The 20,364-nt window shown below is 32.6% G+C and overlaps 3 protein-coding genes across 15 annotated transcripts in view; 1 reads left to right on the top strand and 2 right to left on the bottom strand.

Annotated features, from left to right (window-relative positions):
* LOC123691389 (CAP-Gly domain-containing linker protein 1) overlaps nucleotides 1-10,813 on the bottom strand; it is a 44,642-nt gene extending 33,829 nt beyond the window's left edge. For 7 of the 13 annotated variants that reach the window (XM_045635740.1, XM_045635746.1, XM_045635750.1 and 4 more), the window contains exons 1-2: nucleotides 10,539-10,812; nucleotides 9,943-10,357 (exon numbers count right to left, since the gene is read on the bottom strand). In XM_045635740.1, coding sequence (XP_045491696.1) covers nucleotides 9,943-10,177 — 235 coding nt within the window. In that variant the 5' untranslated portion in view covers nucleotides 10,178-10,357; nucleotides 10,539-10,812. Of the gene's footprint in view, nucleotides 1-9,942; nucleotides 10,358-10,538 lie in introns of all 13 variants that reach the window. The other 6 variants (XM_045635753.1, XM_045635741.1, XM_045635743.1 and 3 more) reach the window with 6 other exon arrangements.
* Nucleotides 10,814-13,860: 3,047 nt separating this feature from the next.
* Nucleotides 13,861-17,665, top strand: LOC123691093 (protein pelota). The gene is made up of 7 exons (XM_045635323.1): nucleotides 13,861-14,060; nucleotides 14,144-14,387; nucleotides 14,572-14,826; nucleotides 15,094-15,316; nucleotides 15,631-15,823; nucleotides 16,305-16,411; nucleotides 16,847-17,665. The coding sequence occupies exons 1-7, from the start codon at nucleotides 14,020-14,022 to the stop codon at nucleotides 16,945-16,947; spliced, it is 1,164 nt and encodes a 387-aa protein (XP_045491279.1). The 5' UTR covers nucleotides 13,861-14,019; the 3' UTR covers nucleotides 16,948-17,665.
* Nucleotides 17,657-20,318, bottom strand: LOC123691092 (pescadillo homolog). Its single transcript, XM_045635321.1, has 6 exons — nucleotides 20,166-20,318; nucleotides 19,836-20,069; nucleotides 19,356-19,727; nucleotides 18,545-19,268; nucleotides 18,105-18,313; nucleotides 17,657-17,969 (listed from the first exon to the last, which is right to left on the bottom strand). Exons 1-6 carry the CDS (start codon nucleotides 20,187-20,189, stop codon nucleotides 17,694-17,696), a joined length of 1,839 nt encoding a protein of 612 aa, XP_045491277.1. The 5' UTR covers nucleotides 20,190-20,318; the 3' UTR covers nucleotides 17,657-17,693.
* Between the last annotated feature and the right edge of the window lie 46 nt (nucleotides 20,319-20,364).

Raw genomic sequence — 20,364 nt, 5'->3', positions numbered from 1 at the left:
ATGTAGGTACCTAGAGAAAATTTCTACGATATTTTAATATGTACTGGATGTAATCAAAATCACTTTTCGCGTTATACACTTTTGATGTTGTAGATTTTTTTCAAGATGTTATATTCTCTTTAAGTCCTTTGAATTTCATAGTCTAAGTTTCAGTTTCTTACATTTTATGTAAAATAGGTTTGTATATTGATAAAATTATAATTCATATTATGCCTCACATATAAGAAGATACCTACATACATCAATAAATAAGCTATTATTATCACGGTGCTTGGTAGCCTTGGAGTTTTCTTTGCGTAGTAAGTACATACCTATCTTACATCATGATTATTTTCAGTTGACAGTTGACACAGAGTATGAATCTACTAGATTTCCTCGTTTATTTATCAACTGTAAGTTTTATGTTACGTTGAATTGCGAAATAAATAATATCGGATAACGGAAATACCTTATCCTGGAATGGTAACTATGTGTTATAGGACTGGGAAGGAAGGACGCAGATTATCCGCAGTATCTTTTGTTGCAGGGTTTTCACTGCTCATTATCGTAAAACAATACCTACCTACAATTAACTTTTTTACATCTGATATATTATATTTTATGTAAAATACTGCATTATGCGCATAAACATAGAAGTAAATATATAAACATAAATGATAGTGACTAATTAACTGCCTATAGTTAACGTTAAATTATATAAGATTTAAATGGCTGTCTAAACGCTGATTAGATATAAGATTAGATAGAGACTAGAGTATATTTGAAAACAAATTAGAAATTAATTTTATCACTAGAACTAATGTAAGCTATAAGGTTTCTGGGCTGACTTGTTATTTTTTTTCCGATGGGAATAGTTTAATCCGTAAAACATTCAGATAGAATTGACAGGGAATAGATAATGGTTTATTTAGGGAGGTACAAATTTTCTTTAAGTATTTTTTAAGCTATTGCATAGCTTCTATCGCGGGCCTTGAGCGTGGGGACCGAATCGAGAGATTTCATAACTAACAAGTGATAACTGCGTTAAAAACAACCGACTTCAAACTTGCACTTGGAAAATTTACAAATACCTACAGACAAAAATGCTCATAAAATAAAAACTACTGGGCCTATCCGAATAAAATTTTTATGGGACCAATTGGACACCATCCCGCATCGAACAAAAAAAGAATCACGTAAATCGGTTCAGAAACCTCGGAGTAATCGGTGTACATACATAAAAAAAAAAAAAAATATACCGGCCGAATTGATAACCTCCTCCTTTTTTTTGAAGTCGGTTAAAAACCTCACGCTCCCCCCCACTCCGACGGGGGAGGTGTGGCTTGAAGGTGTGGAGGAAGGAAGGTTGAATTCCTCCATCGAAAAAGGGAGAATTCTCGACCTGTCTACTCGACTGGCCGGCCGTTAAGGCCCCAATGGATGATGTCGGAAAGTTGTACCTATATATACCTCTGTAGCGAAAAAATTTCGCTTTCGCGATTCAGAGCGAGGTGTCGCTACAAAGGCATAGCATGCAATAGCTTTACTGCGGCAGTCTCCGAGTGCCACACGTCGTTTTTTTTTTTAATTTATATTCCAATACATATCACAAAATATGATTAGTATAGATACCTATTATTTGTATCTATGCACCTCACCAATCTATCGATTTCATTTATTTACTTTAATTATATAAATATTATTATATTGTCTGTTTAAACTTTAATGTGATAAACATATTTATTTCGACCAACATGTAGGTATGTTAATGTTACGATAATTTATTGTTGTGACTAAGTTGTGACTATATAATGTCTATTTCAATTAATTAAACGCCTCTAAGCATGCAATCTTAATGTAAAGTTATTAACAACGATTCTGTGTGGGATATCCAAATTGAATAATTACACTGGTCTGCAAAGAAATCCTCCTTTGAATAAAAATATGATAAACATGGAGATCTCAACATGCTGAATCTAGATCTGCTTTCAGTTTTTTTGTATCACGTCAAAATTTTTTTTTATTGCTGTTTTTAAATACCTCAAAATTCTGTATTGTTTGGTAGTCTCTCTTGCAATAATGCTATTTTATTCGGTCTTTATTATATTTTTCATCACAAAAACGACTTGAATTTATAAAACTAGAACGATATCTACTGAAGACATTATTTTTACACTAATTTGTAGGGAATTTATGGGCTTCCGTAGTTCTTATCACGACTCCGCTGCGCTCAGTTCAAAGTAAAGTTTTAAGGTGAAGGTTGATGATTTTATCCTAATAATTTGGTAAAATTTTTATATTGTACTGATATATTGATGAAAATTTGTATATAATTTCAACCATAAAGCAAAATTGAATCACGTGTTATGAATTTTTAAACGACGCAACATCGAAAGCGCTAGTCTTTAGAGTGGTCTCTAGGGACTACAAATGCGGGAGCTTAGATAAGAATTAAATTATGAAATTAAGCAGACTAAAGCTGTCAAAAGAGTATCTGGTGACCACTATGAAACATTTCACCAGAAGTTTGAGAGGAGATACGGAAAAGCTAACTGAAAATATAGTAAAATATAGATAATAAGTTGACAGCAAAGCTTGCTGATTTTACTTGATCGATTCGTCGCGAAACTCCTTATAAAATATTAAAAGAAGAGAAAACTACTAATTGAAACAATATAAATAATATTATCTTATAGTTTTTAATAGTTTTCTTGACATTATTTGTAATATTTAAACCTAATTATCAAAATAACGATGTATTCTTAGAACAAAAAAAGGGGTTTCTTTCAAATTAAACCACAAAAAATCTAGACGTGATAAAAATTTTTTAAAACTTAATTTCTGTTCCGAAGTATCACTTCTATAATAATCTTGTGCAAAAATAAGAAGGAGCGCGAAAAAAATTTTTTTTGCAGACCAGTGTTATTGGCCCTTTTATTCCTAATATCTCTATTTATACACGATAAATAAATAAGATTTCTATTACGATACACACCATTAATATCACGCTTGATTGCAACTGATCCGCTTTAAAAATAGCAGAAAATAGGTTACGCTCTTATACAACTGATATGATGCTATTACAGATTATGCTAAATTATTAATGGTCTAGCTGTGGCGCGCGGTTTCACCCGCATTTCTCCGCTCCTGTTGGTCTTAGCGTCATGATATATATTATAATATATAGCCTATTATAGCCTTCCTCGATAAATGGGCTATCTAACACCGAAATAATTTTTCAAATCGGACCAGTAGTTCCTGAGATTAGCGCGTTCAAACAAACCCATTTTTCAGCTTTATAATATTAGTATAGATATGATCATTATGAATATCAATATATGTATAAAAAAAACTAATTTTCATGCTGGCATTATTTCTCGTTCTCTCTTTTTCGTTATAAATTCCACCCTCTGTTTCATCCCCTTCAAGTTATGCTTTACGATAAAAAGTTTATATTTGTCTCAAAGGTCCGATCTATCGCAACGCAAAATCTATAAAAATTGTGTGGAAAGACTAGAGCTTAGACCTACAATTTCTCTGCTATTTTATTTATCCTTCTATTGTTTAATATTTTTTTTCGTTTGTATTTCTTTCGTTGTGAGAACTCGCATTTAATAATCGTCATTAATTGGCATATAGTTAGTCTAAAATGGTCGGTCGCCCTATAATATACCTAATTTTATTCCTTAAAATTTAATTATTCGTGTACTTGAAATTGTGTTATATTTTTATGTCGTAAAGCGAAATGTTCGCGTTTAACCTCAAGGTTATCTACATGCAATACTAGATTAGTTTCGGCACTAAACATAAATGCAATCACATGTTCTGTATGACTGGTTTCATATTCAACTTCGCACAAGTAACATTTAGTAGAAATTCGTAATTAATAGACCGTATTTGATTTAATTTATCTCGATGAGCGACCAGCTATATGAATAGCAAGAGATATTTTAATCAATATAGAACGCCATTTGCATGTATGGGTATTGAATTACTTTTTTTAAAGCTGATGCTTTTATAATTCATTTAAGATAGGTACGTTACATTACCAGAATTCTAATCAAATGGAAAGAGTCTATTTTTTATTGAAATTGATTCAATTTGTAATACCCTTGTAATAAAGATGTATTTTTTAAATCGTACTTTATGTATCAGATGTACCTACTTATATCATAATAAAACATAAATTCAGTTGTACAGTATTATTAACGATCGTATTTCTCATTGTTAGATCACCTTCACCTATTGCCCTTATAATAAAGTCTACCACAAATAGACGCGACATAGAAATGTTATTTGATTGTACCACCTATAGTCGAGCCAATTTAATAGGCAACATTTGACGTCTATCAATTTTATCTTCGAAGAGAGGTAACCTGCTTAAAAACATCGATTAAAGTGAATTAATCGATACGGATTTGAAACATTTGTCAATCGAATTTACTAATTTATGATGATTTTTATTCACAAGTAATCAATGCATTCGATTCTAGATCTAGATTTCGATTTTTAGAGTTACATCTCTGGTATTTAAAAAGAAAAAAGGTTTAATGACACAAAATTGTAGCGACGTCAGTTCTTCAAGTCAGAAATTGTTCATTATGTTTAGAATGGTTTATCAGTAAAATGAAATCTTAAAATTACTTCTATCGGTCATTATTATTATAAATATGTAATCATAATTGAAAAAAGTTAAGCAAATGTGCAGATCTAACAAAAAGAAATATCATGTTATTCTATGTCGTCGTTACAAGGTTACGTTTTTGAATTTAGTTGAACTGTCAAATGTTGCCTATTAAAATGGCTCTACTATAGTACATAGGTAGGTACTATTGAATATATTATTTGTTTCGGCCTTGATAAATTGATTGATTGATGACAATTAATTTGAAAAGAAAAAAACGGCTCATTATTTAATTTCGATGAAAGAGCCGTTAAATTAAAACTTTGATTGAGTAGGAAGTCTGTGTTTGCGCAAATATTTCAAAGCATTTATTAATAGATATGAATAGGATATGTAAAAATGTCATGTTAATGAAATGAACGGTATTATTCATAGAACTGATATAGCTCAAGCTGCTAATGCATCTAAATAATTTTAAATTAAATCGGCTAGACGTATCACCTGATGGTAGGCGACAAAAACGCCCATAAGCATCCGCAATAGTTATTGAAACAGTTGCCAACCTGTTGTTATTCTGCGAGGAAGTAGTAGATCTCAGTAGGATTACATCCTATGAGAATTCCACATACAATAGGTATCTAAAATCATAGCGTGCGAAATGAAAATTTACTTCATAACCGACAAACATAATAACTATTAACGCACAACTTTTAGAAGGATTAAGAGAAAAAATCTTTGGAAGTTCACCCTTGAAAAGGTAAAAAGGGTAACCTTGTAAGAAAACTCGTTGTGTTATTTTAGAAGCTAAATCGATAAAAGGTGCGTCCCGTGAAGAAGTCAGTAGCAATAATGTTCACAAATTTTTAATGTAATCGTGTATGTGACAAGAGATTATCAAAATGTTTAATCTTTAAACATAGCTCGTGCTTGCTTCATCAGCAGGCATTAATTAGGTCGAGATGCCATTTAGTGTTGTTAGTTACGGCCTGCAGTCACAAGATAAGTAAAACGAAGTCTGAGCTTTAAATTTGATTAAGCTCCTATTGATTTGTCTAGCGTATGTTCCAACTTTAATCCAACATAGCTTGTTGTTTCATCGCATTGCAATTTTATTTAACAGCAATTCTAACATAGAAAAAACTGACTTCATTTGTAACGTTAATTTCTTAGTTTCTATGGGATATAAAAGAGAAAAGAAAGTCCAGACTATGGCTGAACATCGTTAATTGGTGTAATTTCATATTGGATTCGCATTTTGCGGCGTCATCTCACTTTGCATTATGAACTATTCAATGATTTTCACGACCATTCATATTTGATACATGAGCTTGTAAAATCTTCGTATCGTCATGGTTAGTTGTGGTGAAAGTACCTTTAATAAAATGACAAGCTACGTTGCAGAGCCCAAAGAAACAACTATTCGCAGCATATAGATGAAGAGAAGAACGCATATTTATTTAGTTATCCGAAAACTACGCGAGTGAAGCCGTGTGCTAAAGATGTAAAAGTAAATGCATAGAAATATATCTAGAGAAATTACGAGCATTTTTAAATATGAAATTACATTGCATCTTCGTAGAATTTCAATTAAATTTCTTAAATAATTAAAACCTATCTGCTTCAAGGTGGAATAGACTTCAAGGAATGTTGAGAGGGCTTTCGAAACCCGTGTTGAAATATGATAAAAGGGTACTTAGTTTGTAGAACATACCTATTAAGCCTATGAACAGATGAATTCTAAAAGTGATAAATATAATAATATCATATAACTAAGTACCTAAACCTACAATAATATGCAGTTATAATACCTACATAGATAAGCACTACAGTTCCCTACTCTGCTCTAGTAGCTATTGAGTGCATTGCACTGTACGATGCAAATATGTCTCGGTCGAGTAAATAGGGCAGAAGGGGTTGATGGCTCACACACCGTAACGATCGTCGCCTATCAACATTTGCCATCACGTATCTAGTTAAGCCTTTCGTATTCTTGAGATTGCTACAACGAAAACGGAAAGGAATTCTATGTTTACTCCTGCGACACTGAACCACATACTTTCGTTTGGGTATGCATTAGTTCGATGCAACTCTAATAACAGCTATTATCATTTAACAGCCTTTACAGTTCACTTCCTCATAACTGAGATGAAGTAACGGTACCTATAGTTATGTAAATAACATAACGAAGGCCGTATCGAGAACCGGTATTGGCTAGAGCAGAACAGGATGTAATTTTTTGCCAATAGATTGCAATGAACTTAAAAAAAGTAAACAAGGTGCTTGCTTTCGTTTCAAACCGGATCATTGTTTCGAAAGTGTTATACGTTTAACAAACCTAATTAATATAAGTTCGAGTGAAGTCATTAATAAACCTGTTGCGTTTGTTACTCAATTACAGACGAACTCCTGTACTGCTTTAGATGAAAAGATAACAATTTTGCGTAGATTATATTATCTAAGTAAGATTCTTTATCGCAAATATTCATGATACACTGAGATGTAAAAAAATACTGACGTTGACGATAAAGTAATACCGACATGCAAATTTTTCATTATCATGCGAAATTGTTTCGTAATTGACAATAGTATCACTATAGCTAGTTAGCTATGAGCTATATGTTGCTCAAAGGTATTTAAAGAAATAATATTTCTACTGAATAAGAGTTTTTATCACGCACATTGGAGAGAAATCGTGTTACTGCATCGAATCGAATACTAGCGATCGATGCGCACAAACCGAAGCAAATTACTTGTTGTGAATAACTACGGGTGAAATTCGATAGTCGCCATTTACAAATAAATAAAAGATAACCACCATTTTGAGACGTGATCGTTAAAATAAAATAAGAAGTTTCGACTTTACCCAATTCGGTTAAACATTTTATTTTATAGTTCGAATTCGAATACACACATAAAATAACGATTGAAAACCTGATTTGATGAATAAATTTACGCCTCTTTTAAATATTCTTGTTTGCAACTTGTCCTTTATAATGGTCAATGGCTAGGCTGAGATCATCTTATGCATCAGATATTTATTATAAGCAAGGTGATGTAAGTTGAAATATTCTAAGAACCATATAATTTTTTCATGTAATTCTAATATTATTGGTATGTATTATGGTAATTGTATGAAATTTTTGATAAATCTTATTTTATTTATTTTATTCAAATATCTACTGTGTTGCCATCTAACGAGCATAAGATTGTCAATCAATTTTTGGATAAAACTATTCCTACAATCATTATTTCGAATTAAAGTATTTAATTTATGCACCGAATTTTCTATTTTTATGTGATGATTTTTAGTTGGCATAGTTTCTAATAGATTTTTTGGAAATGCCCTATAGTAAGTATGTGTACAATTCATTTCATGATACCTAAGATATAGGTAAACCAGAATCTGATGGCAATTAGGGAAATCAAAATTTTGAGTGTGCAACCCTAGGGAAAATGGACTGAACGATCTTGATACTGCTTATTTTTTATTTTGTCCTCAATATCATTAGTCACATTACTTAAGTGGACAATACTGTACTTAATAATGAGATATCCACTTAATATTATGTAGGTAGGTACATACTTACATGTATAATATAGGTACAATTATACATATTACTTTTATACAGTATACAGGTAATACATATTATTATTTACACATACCTATATTTGTATATTTATTACCAGTATGCCACGTGAAAATATCGATATAATGATAATGTAGATCAAAACTGCTTATATTTTTTTATTAAATAAAATAAAAATAAAATAAAACTATGTTTATTTTCGTAAGTATTAACAGATACACATTATAAAATTGACTTGGACAGCTTTGACTTGAAGAATAGCCGTATTGGAAACTCCTGTAATAAGTTTTCATAAAATTATATTCTAATCAACAAACAATATTATAGTTACCTACATATAAATTTTTTTTAATTTAAAGTATCAAAACGGGTAAGTCCAATTTACCAATAAAATCTTCAAAATTGAAAATTGTGATGTGTTGGATCCTTCTTCATCGAATGTTTTCTTATCAACAATATAAACAACACATCTCGCTTGTGATCGCAGCGGCATTTTCGACATTTTCGAAGATTTTTTAGACAAAATCCTAAAAATTATTCATCAACTGCAAAAAAGACAAATAATTTGACAACCAATTTGATAGTTGTCAAATAAGTTGCCACATGAAAATCTTTTATTTCTTAAATAAAAATATGCCATCAGATTCTGGTAGACCTATATAAATTGTAAAGTGTGTTAATGGTTATATCAAAAACAGATAAAAGTTAAGACTGCATGTAAATAAAATGTTTAAGATATTGATAAATATCAAAATGGACTGAATTTTTATTTCAAAAAGAACTTGATTCATAGCAATTCCTATTAACTTTTATGTGTTGCTAAGAATTGATGAACCAAGTATGTATTTAAAATATAATATTTATATGGTCAAATATACTTTATTCATATTGTATTATTAATGACTAGCATCCGCCCGCGACTCCGTCCGCGCGGATGTCGGTCTTCGCGTGGATGGTTTATTTCTCCATTTTGAGTAACTCTAACAATGATATCTTATAAATATCTATTGGACCCAAATACGGCTAGGCCTATAATAATACGCAACGTGTGTTCGCAGTTCTACAGAACAACGTCTATGGATAAAACTGAAAAATTAAGATTAATTTTTTTCTACGTATTTTTCCAGGATAAAAAGTATCCTATTTTACGCCCAGGATAATAAGGTATAATTATACCAAGTTTCATCGAAATCGAACCGTTAGTTTTCACGTGATGCCTTCACATACAGACAGACAGACAGACAGACAGACAGACAGACAAAAATTTTTTAAATCACATATTTGGGTTTGGTATCGATCCAGTAACACTCCCTGGTATTTATTTTTTCAGATGGTACAGAATTGACCCTTCTACAGATTTATTATATGTATAGATGAAGGTGAATCTTACGATATGATAAAACATAAATTTTTTTACAACAGAAACATAAGCACTAGCTTTTACCATATCCATACATACATATTACACAAAACAAGGACAAAACTTGAATTTTATAGGAATTACATTTGAAAAATGGATTTCTATTAAATCTCAAGTATTTTTGGTAATTTGATAATATAAAATTATCTGAATCAGTTTAATATTCTGTTTACATTCACTTAAGAAGTTGTCAATTGCAGTTTGTAAAGAATATTATAATATGATTTGAAAACTACAGAAGTCAAATTAAATTTTAAAAAATCAAGCAAATTAATTTACACTGACTGCTATGAAAAAAAAGCAGTTAAAAAAATGTTAAAACAAAAACTTACCAGCTCTCGGTGAGATAGGAACTGCTGGTTTAGGTGCAGCATTCGAGCAGAGTCGGCCAATTTTACTCGGTGGTTTCAGACCAGATGGCTTCGAAAATGTTGTCGGTCGTGAGGCTTCAGATCTTGGCATTGTTGACGTAGCAGTGCTTATCGTTGAAGCCGTATCAGATGAGGCTGACGACGGCGCCGGTGGAACCCCTCCGGCTTCCATAGTCGGGTCATTATTTTCATTCATTCTTGATGCACTTTTATCACTTTCAACTTTTTTATCCTTACGGAATCATGATTACATGACTGAAAACGTGTATAATTCGGTTACCTATAATAGAATATGCGACCGAAACATTGAAAACATACGACGCGACTAATAAACTAAAAATATCACAAGTTCCCGCGCGCGTAGAGGACGTGTAATCTGGATCACGGCCATCATGCAAAAGTAAATAAATTAATGCTGCGATTTTTGCAATTTCATTGTTTTAATAACAATATTACCCCGTGGTAAATTTGTTATTATCATAAATGAAATTTACTTTGTTTGGTTATTTATTTTAGATACCGACCAACCCCAAAGAAAATAACAAATTACTTCATACCTCGCTGAAGAAATAGAGCGAAAAGGAGCTACAGAGATTAAGAAAAAGTCGCAAAAATTTTACCGCTCGTTGGACCAGCTGAGCTTGACGTTATCACTACACAAAACACATTTTACATACTTTAACACTCCACTTGTTTTTAAATATTGTTCACGTGATTTTAATATGGAATAGAAAATAATATTTAAGCACCAATTAAACTACTGTCCAATAGAGTAAAATATTTTATTTACCATTACATTCACTAATGTCTAAACGCGAAGATCACACGACACGAAAAATTACAACACAAGACGCAACTTAAGAATACATTGCTGCATTTGTCTCAATCGCATAAAATTTTAACGTTATTTACCTATACATTGCTTGTTGAAATTATGAATAGTTTCGTTCGGTAATAGGATGAATTTGACAGGATATAGTTTATATTTTTAATGACATTGACGTTTGCATTGGTCATTGACGAGTAAAATTTGCTTTGAATATTTGCAATATTTTCTTATAGTGCTCGTCAACGCAGCAACTATAGTAGAGCCATTTTAATAGGCAACATTTGACAGTTCAACAAAATTCAACAACGTAACCTAGTAACGACGACATAGAATAACATGATATTTCGTTTTGTTAGAACTGCACATTTGCTTAACTTTTTAAAATTACGATTACATATTTATAATAATAATGACTAATACAAGTAATTTTAAGATTTCATTTTACTGATAAACCATTCTAAACATAATAAACAATTTCTGAATTGAAGAACTGACGTCGCTACAATTTTGTGTCCATAAACCTTTTTTCTTTTTAAATACCAGAGATGTTACTCTAAAAATCGAAATCTGACATCTAGAATCGAATGCATTGATTGTTTGATTTGTCAATAAAAATCATCATAAATTAATAAATTCGATTGACAAATGTTTAAAATCCGTATCGATTAATTCACTTTAATCGATGTTTTTATGCAAGTTACATCTCTTCCAAGATAAAATTGATAGACGTCAAATGTTGCCTATTAAATTGGCTCGACTATATTTAAAACGTTTAAAATCAGCAATTCTTCTGTATAAATGAATATTATATAAGTAGACGAAACAGTTTATATATATTTTTGTAATGCATCACCATTTTTTATTTCATACTTTGCTAGTAATACCTACTGCAAATGAATATTCACAGTGTTTGGAGTATTTATTTTATAGAATAATTAAGAAATGAGCATTTTAGAACAAGAAATCAGATTAGTTTAGAAGAAAAAATGGTTTCTACGTCCCATTGAGCTAATTACTACGTATAGAGGCGGCTAGTTAGCGAGGTTAAACAAGGCGAGACAACGCGACGTTGTATCCATCTTCACTCTCGCCTTTGTTCAGTTCTCTCTGTGTCGCGAGCATAATGGACATGTTCGAAGTGACAAGTGCCGCTACTCTATGCGTCTTTGCGTATATAAATTTTGTTAAAGTATAATATCACACTTATAAGTTAAAAAGCGTTGCAGAAGAAGGCGATGGTGGATAACATGATATAGCATCTATATACTGATTGACTGAACGCGAAAATGTGGACGCCGCACTTCACCTCGTCTGCTCTCGCGCCTCGCGTCCTTTGACTCGCGCTCAAACACCGACTCCAGATGGAGACCAGACGAGGCGAGACGAGGCACGGCGATGTGACGCTAGGACTCCGACTACACTCTTGTGCTCGCGCTCCCTCGCCTAACCTCGACGAGAGTGAAGATAGTGATAGATTAAGCGATGTCATCAACTCACCGCCATAGAGGCGAAAATTCCTAAATATTCTGCCTATTACCAATTAAGAACAATAAATGTAACAAAAAATATATAATTAATGTAATAAATAAATTATTAAACTTATCAATTAAAAACTTTTCAATTTAAACCAATCAACCAACCAACCAATGTAACAAAAACAAAATTATGTAACGTAGGTACCTATGTATTTTATTTTCATATTTTAATGTTTTCACCTTTTTTCAAATAATATCCACAGTACAATATTTTCTAAATGTGTAAAATTATTATTTTCCACAATAAAAATTTACGTCATGTAATATTACTATCTAAACATCCATACCAAATGCATGCATTTCATAAGTTTCATGGTTTTTTGCTATAAAACAAACAAGACATGAACGTGACCATCGCGCTAAAGCGACTGAGTGCAGTTAGGCCATATGGCCTATGTTGAGCGGAACATAAGTGATGTAGGCGGTGTCGTCTCCATATGTATATCTCAATGTTACTTCCAGATTTTTTTAGAACATACGTTCTGAAATATTTTTCATAATTTTTGATGTCTAATGTCAACTAAATACTAATAACTTAGAGCTAGCGCGCAAGAGCAACTTTTGTCTCCGCAACTATTTTGTCTCTCCCATCAACTTTATGGGGAGTTGCGTCGCTACGTGTGAGCACTTTCTTACTAGCCCATAGAGTTATGGGAGAGACAAAATAGTTGTCAAAAGTTGCTCTTGCGTGCTAGCTTTTGTCTCTCCTATCAACTCTATAGGAAGTTGCGTCGCTATGTGCGCGCACTTTCTTACTAGCCCATGGAATTGATGGGAGACACAAAATAGTTGCGGAGACAAAAGATGCTCTTGCGCGCTAGCTCTTAATAATAAGTACTGCGTCTGCCTTGCTCTGTGGCGTATGCCACAGATTACGTATTAGTTACTGCTTGGTTATTCGCACAGTTATTCGTAACCTATTCACCTATTCAGAGGCTTAAATGTACTGCGCATGTACTGCGTATGCTTTCAAGTGCCAAGTGCCAAATACCAAATGCCATTTGCCACAGATCTAGCACAACGGAATGATTCCTTATTCATTGTCTATTACTTGCTCTGTGATCTATTACTTGCTCTGTAGGCTGGTTTACACTTTGATTAGTGTGAGTGCAGGTGATTAGTGCGAGTGCAGGTGTGTAGTGCGAGTAGCAGTTATAATAATGTACTCTGTGGCGAGTAGTGTCCAATTCACTGCGAATGCAGGTGATTAGTGCGAGTGCAGGTGAGTAGTGTGAGTAGTGTCCAATTCGCGACGCTACACATTACGCTAAACACTAAACACTCCTGTCCAGACGTGTTTAGGCAGGCACACTGCGAGTGAGGGGAAAGGAGGGCGCGCGGGACGTGGCTACTCGCAGTCCACTCGCAAAAAAATAGAACACGCTTCTATTCACTTTACTACACAGCCTACTAATCACTTGCACTAAACAGTCGCTGTCCACACCTAGTCACTAATCACCTGCACTCGCACTAATCAAAGTGTGAACCAGCCTTGTGATCTATCACTTGGTCTGTACTCTGTGTTCAGTCATCACTCATCAGTGTTGTCTGTGGTGTTGTCATCGGTCAAATATGAGGAATGTGGAAAGAATAATTTTACGTGCTTCATTATTTTTAAATTGTGGAAAATGATGATTTTTAAATACGTATTGAGCTAAAAACAAAGATTACAAAATGAAGTTAGTTTACAAAAATATCGATAAGGATGGCAGCGGGTAAGGAGAAACTTCCTTGAGATAATATGTTTTGGTTAATAATTTTAGTCTATCTAACATTTCAATGATATTCATGCTTTCAGGAGCATTGCGCTCATACCAGAGGAGTCTGAGGATATGTGGCATGCATATAACCTTATCGCAGAAGGAGATTCTGTAACAGCATCCACGGTCAGAAAAGTGCAAAATGAATCATCTACTGGATCATCTACAAGTAGCAGAGTTAGAACTACTCTCACAATTTCTGTTGAAAATATAGATTTCGATACACAAGCATGTGTTTTACGGTTAAAAGGTCGAAATATAGTTGAGAACCAATATGTCAAGGTAAGTGCATATCTAATAATCAGATACTGTATTTGTAGGGAAGTCCTATGTTTCCTTGTGGGACAATTCAGATCCATTTTACTCAATCTTTCCTCTTTATGAAATTATAGGTGATCTGTCCCTGTGCTATACAAAATTGTGTATTGTATAATACAATTGAACGCCTTCAATAATAATATTTCAGATGGGTGCATACCATACATTAGATTTAGAACAAAATAGAAAGTTTCATTTAAAAAAACTCCAATGGGACTCAATTTCTTTGGAAAGAGTAGACATGGCATGTGACCCTGCCACTTCAGCCGATGTTGCTGCAGTAGTGATGCAGGAAGGTCTAGCTCATGTTTGTCTCATAACATCATCAATGACATTAGTGAGATCTAAAATAGATGTTACAATTCCGAGAAAAAGAAAGGGATTTGTTCAACAACATGAAAAGGTTAGTTATTAATTGTAACATATCTAATTTAGGTATTATTTTATCACTTTTGACAAGCATTATTTTTACATCTATATCATATTTTTTAGCTTAAACTTCTTGTTATTATAGTAACTCTATATCATACCTGATTCCAGACATTCCATACCAAATACCAGAAGAAACATATAATCAACCTCAATAATTTGAAATTTTTAATGAACAATTGATGTCTTTAATTTAACATTAGCTTCCTGAAATTATAATGTATTCATTTAACATTTTTAGGGGCTCGCTAAGTTCTATGAAGCTGTAATGCAAGGTATCCTAAGGCATATAGATTTTAGTGTTGTAAAGTGTATAATTGTGGCATCGCCTGGCTTTGTTAAGGATCAGTTCTATGACTATATGATGCAACAAGCAGTGAAGACAGATAATAAATTGCTGATTGAGAATAAATCCAAGTTTCTGCTTGTCAAAGCTTCTTCTGGATTTAAACACTCATTAAAAGGTTTGTCAATAGTTTCTTAACATTTAAGTTAATTCCTTAGATCATAGAAGGTAATAAAAAATGATGTTTATTATGATGCTAGGTTATGAAAACAATATACTTCAGCAGGCATCGTACAAAGGAGGCGTCACAGGCGTCATGCCCCTTCCCGAAAATCGCACTTGTACTAAATAACATAATAAACTTAAACTAAATATATTATTTTCTGCTCTACATTTTCACTAATAAAGTAGGATATTTCCATTTGTTACACAATCAGTGTAATAAAATTGTGTTTTGTGTTGAGTGATGTTGAAAATGGGTTTATTTTACAGAGGTGCTACAAGAGCCTTCAGTGATGGCTAAGATATCAGACACAAAAGCAGCCAGTGAAGTTAAATTATTAGAGAGTTTCTATACAATGTTACAATTGGAACCAAATAAAGCTTTCTACGGCAAGAAAGATGTGCTGAGAGCCAATGAAGCTCTTGCTATTGAAACTTTGATGATCTCTGATAAACTATTCAGGTCTGTAAAGTTTATGCTTTATGTATCTCCATATCAAAATGTAAAGGTTTTCCATATATTATGTACAGTGTACTGCCATTTTCCGTGTGCTTAATTATTGTTATTCAAATTGATTTGGGCAAACAGTTGCATTTTTTTTAATAACCATTAGTTCACAATAAACTAGCAAAATATATTATTATAACGAGATAATTTAAATGATATCTTTATATAAAAACTAGCTTTCCGCCCGCGTTTTCAAAGAAAAACCCGCATAATTTTCGTTCCTGTGGAATTTCCGGGATAAAACCTATCCTCTGTGCTAATCCAAGTTACCCTCTATATTATGTGTGCTAAATTTCATTGCAATCTGTTTAGTAGTATTTGAGTGAAAGAGTAACAAACACACACATACACATCCTCAAAAACTTTCGCATTTATAATATTAGTAGGACTATCAATATAACAGAACTTTATAATAATGAAATTATTGTTATTGCAGATGTCAAGATATACAGAAAAGAAAAGAATATGTTACATTAGTCGACTCTGCAAGGGAGAATGGTGCTGATGTCAGGATATTCTCAAGTATGCATGTATCTGGTGAACGTAAGTTATTTTATTTGATTCTCTAATTCAAATAGTTCAGGATGTAATAAAATATTTTCTTAAATTCTATTCTAGGTTGTATCGTGTATAAATCACGCGAAATAGGCGCTCGTCATTTTTCGTTTTTATAATACATGGAATAAGAGTTGAACTTTATAACAAACTAGCTGTTCCCCGCGGTTTCACCCGCATTGCTCCGCTCCTGTTGGTCTTAGCGTAATGATATATATATAGCCTATAGCCTTCCTCGATAAATGGGCTATCTAACACTGAAAGAATTTTTCAAATCGGACCAGTAGTTCCCGAGATTAGCGCGTTCAAACAAACAAACAAACTATTCAGCTTTATAATATTAGTATAGATATCATTTTGCCATTTTATAATTTACAAATATTTGATTGGAGTCAAAATGAAGGTTTCTTTTTGTGCTTTCAGAATTAGATCAGCTAACAGGAGTAGCAGCCATTTTGCGTTTTCCAATGGCAGAACTGGAAGACAGCGATGTAGAAGAGAACAGTGACTCAGAAACTGATTAACTTATTTATAATTATAGTTATTTTATAGCCTGAATACAAAAGAAATAGTTTTATATACCTATAGCCTCAATTTGTTACATATAGTCAAAGTTGTGCTAAGAATTAATATAAATAAAATTTATCAGTTTGTCCGCTATATTTGAAGTAAGCATTTAATTAGAGACATGTGATTATTTAATTTATAATATTGACTTATTTTAAAATTTATTGTTATTAATTGTACCTAGTACCTACCAATTACCATAGATGATGTGGTCATGTAAAGTGTACAAGACTATGTAGTTAGAGAAATATTTTTATTGTATGTAGCATTTGATATAAGATTGTTGATCACATTTTTTTTGCAAATGTGCAGGTTTCTATTTGCAAAGATCTTAGCAACACGTAATTTCATGTAAATATATTATTTTTGAATATAAATATTTCAAACATAAAAGTTCTTCCTTTTTGGTTTAAAATTTATTTCTATAATTTTGTCCAGTCCAAATTGTTTAAGCTAATCAAATATTTACAATACCTAATTACCTTTTTATATGACTCACAGTAGTCAATATAATGCAGAAATATGAAGATATTCTAACAATATCTAGATTTAAGTTATTTTGTGGGAAAATGCATCTTGTTGTGTATTTTGCATAAGGAAGCTTATTTTGATCTAATATAATGTCTCTATACATATTGTTGTAATTTATTTCCAATAAAACACATGTTTACTGTTTACAATTTAATTATTTCTGACAAGTGCACTAAGCAGAGGCGGCGTCTAATGCTTTCATTTTCTGTTTACGTTTTTCAGTTTTCTTATTTTCCTTTGTTTTTTCGTCATGAAGGCGCCTCTTTTTGCGCAGCAACCAAATTTCTTGCTTTCTCTTCTCTTGTCCAGCTTTCATACTCTTGTATAGGTTTCTATGCTTCTTTCTTACCAGTTTTTCTCTGAGCCTGAATGCCTGCTTGTCTTCTATCTCCTTTTGATATGGATGTTCTTTATGTGGCACTCCTGTTTTGACAGCCATGTTCTTTTTCTGTAAATGGAATATAAATAGTAATTTCCTTCACATAGAAGAGAGAATTATTTTGTTAACATTGACAACAAAAAAAAGAAAAAAATTTCAATGTAAAGAATATTACAAGGTGATTATAAAAAAGTAATAAAATACCTTTTCTTTAGCAATCTTCTTTTTCTCTGGATCCACACTGTTGTCTCCTTCTTCTTCTTCATCATCATCATCAGAGGAGTCCTGGGCAACTTCTGCTTGATATTGCTTTGTGAGAGCCTCCTCAGCATTGTCATCAGAATCTGGTTCACTTTGCTCTTCTTTGTCTTCATCACTCGCTTCTTCCACTTCTTCATCAGATTCATCATCACCTACAACAACAATAATAAAAACTACATGTTATAAATGTCTATACATTAAAATGAAACCCTATTTCCCTTGGTATTGGCATCATGCGGTAACGGTTTATATTAGATTTGTTTTTAAGAAAAATTAATATTGATTTTATTTTAAGAATAAAATATTTCATAATTTGTGTACGTCCATTGATGGCATTTAACTTATAATATTCACTTGGAATATTTTGAACACAAAGGGCTTACCTGGTGGTTTGTATTCAGGATCATTGAGTGCTCTCTGTTCTGGTGGAATGTAAACTTGATCCTTCGTTTTGTCAATAAATGGTGACAAGTGCGGAGGTAATACTGCACCCATGAGGTATTTATTGATGGGGAGTAAAGCCCTTGCGTTGACGCTATCAAACACCCATTGGGGTTGGACATAATAGCGTGATAGATATTGTTTATCCATACTTGGTCTGTCCACAATTTGATATGCAATGGACTCATCTGTTTCATCAAAGGTGGCACCAACAAAGTGGTCCCTGTCCCAGGACACGTCACCACCAAAACACCTGATTATAAACACAAGAGGCTCTCTAGGGACTTCTCTATTTAAAAAGAATTTCAATCCTTTGAACAATGTCTTCAAGACTTTTACTTTTTCTGCCTCTTGTTTAGCTTCTTCAAGCTTTTGTGGATCATTATCACCTGTGTCAAATATATCTATTTCTGGGATTTCTTCCACTTCATTAGCACCAGCTACTTTGGCTAACGATAAATTCATTGCAGCAATTCTTTCTGATACATATGCTTGTTCATCAATAAGGTCTTTTTCAGATTCTGCTGAAAATCCTGCTGTCAATTTTGGAGGATATACAAGGTTGAGTGAGTTGAACAGTTTGAAGTTTACAAATCCGAGCATCATGATATAGAACTCAACGAATGTTGACATAATTTTGAAGTCAACCTCATCTTTGCTTTGTGGCTGTAATAAGATAAGATTTATTTGTTAATTAAGAAATTTATATTAAAAAAAAATATATAGAATAGAACAAATATAAAAAAAAGGTACCTGGAAAGAGAAGTGGTGTGGAACAATCCATGTAATGGTTTGGCCTTCAAGCTCAGCTTGGTAGTAATAACCTTTTACAGAAATAAATACTTTGCGCAGTGCTTTTGCAACTATCACTGCATGCATAAATTCAACTGTCAATCGACGACACAACAATGATTGATCCCTTGGCACTCTTTTCAATGAAGGAAAAGTACTGAATAAGAAGCATAAGGTTAAGCAATCATCTAAATCTCGGAGCGCATCAACAAATGTTGGATATCTCTCTTTTACAATGTGATCAATATTGATTTCTGGATAGTCCCGGAAGTATTTTCTCATTTTGCCATATTCTCGCATTGATCGCGCACGGCGAATTTTTTGTTGGTATACCTAGAAACAAAAGGTTACAAATTACGTAATTTTTATTTGAAAAATTAAAAGATACATACAAGTCAACATATTTTATTAACCTTTTCTACTGTTTATTTTATATATTACCTTCAAATCTCGTAGTTTCCATATTATGGGTTCGTGTAAAAGAAATTTGATGTCTTTTGTATGATAAAGAGTCTTGATACCACCAGCGCCTTTTTGAGCCCTTTTTCTATTGCGTGGTTCGCGAGGGTAAATTCCTTTAAGTATGCAAATTCGGCGGAAATCTTTCAATGATAACTGTAGCTTTTTAAGCGCTGCTTTCCTAGTCATAAACTGCGCTCCCTCTCCGGATGAATACTAAAAGTAAGACGTAATTTTTTGGTTATGTGTTTACATTACAACACGTGTGAGATACAAATTCAATTTTATGTTATGTATAATGTAAAGTTATACCTTCTTCTTCTTTTTTGACACCATTTTGATTATTCACTTTAGGTTCTATAAAGGTTTCAATGAAAATATTTTACTTCCTTCTGTTTAATTATTTCAGACCTAGACACTACACAAGGACTTCAACATCCATGCTTGTTTTCAAATTTCAAATCAAAAGAATGACATTTGACGTTTGCATAAGTTCTGAAATATTTTGACA

This window comes from Colias croceus, chromosome 4 (assembly GCF_905220415.1).
Source record: "Colias croceus chromosome 4, ilColCroc2.1".
NCBI lineage: Eukaryota > Metazoa > Arthropoda > Insecta > Lepidoptera > Pieridae > Colias > Colias croceus.
The sequence above is the reverse complement of the archived record's forward strand: the minus strand, read 5'-3'. Positions and strand labels throughout refer to the sequence as shown.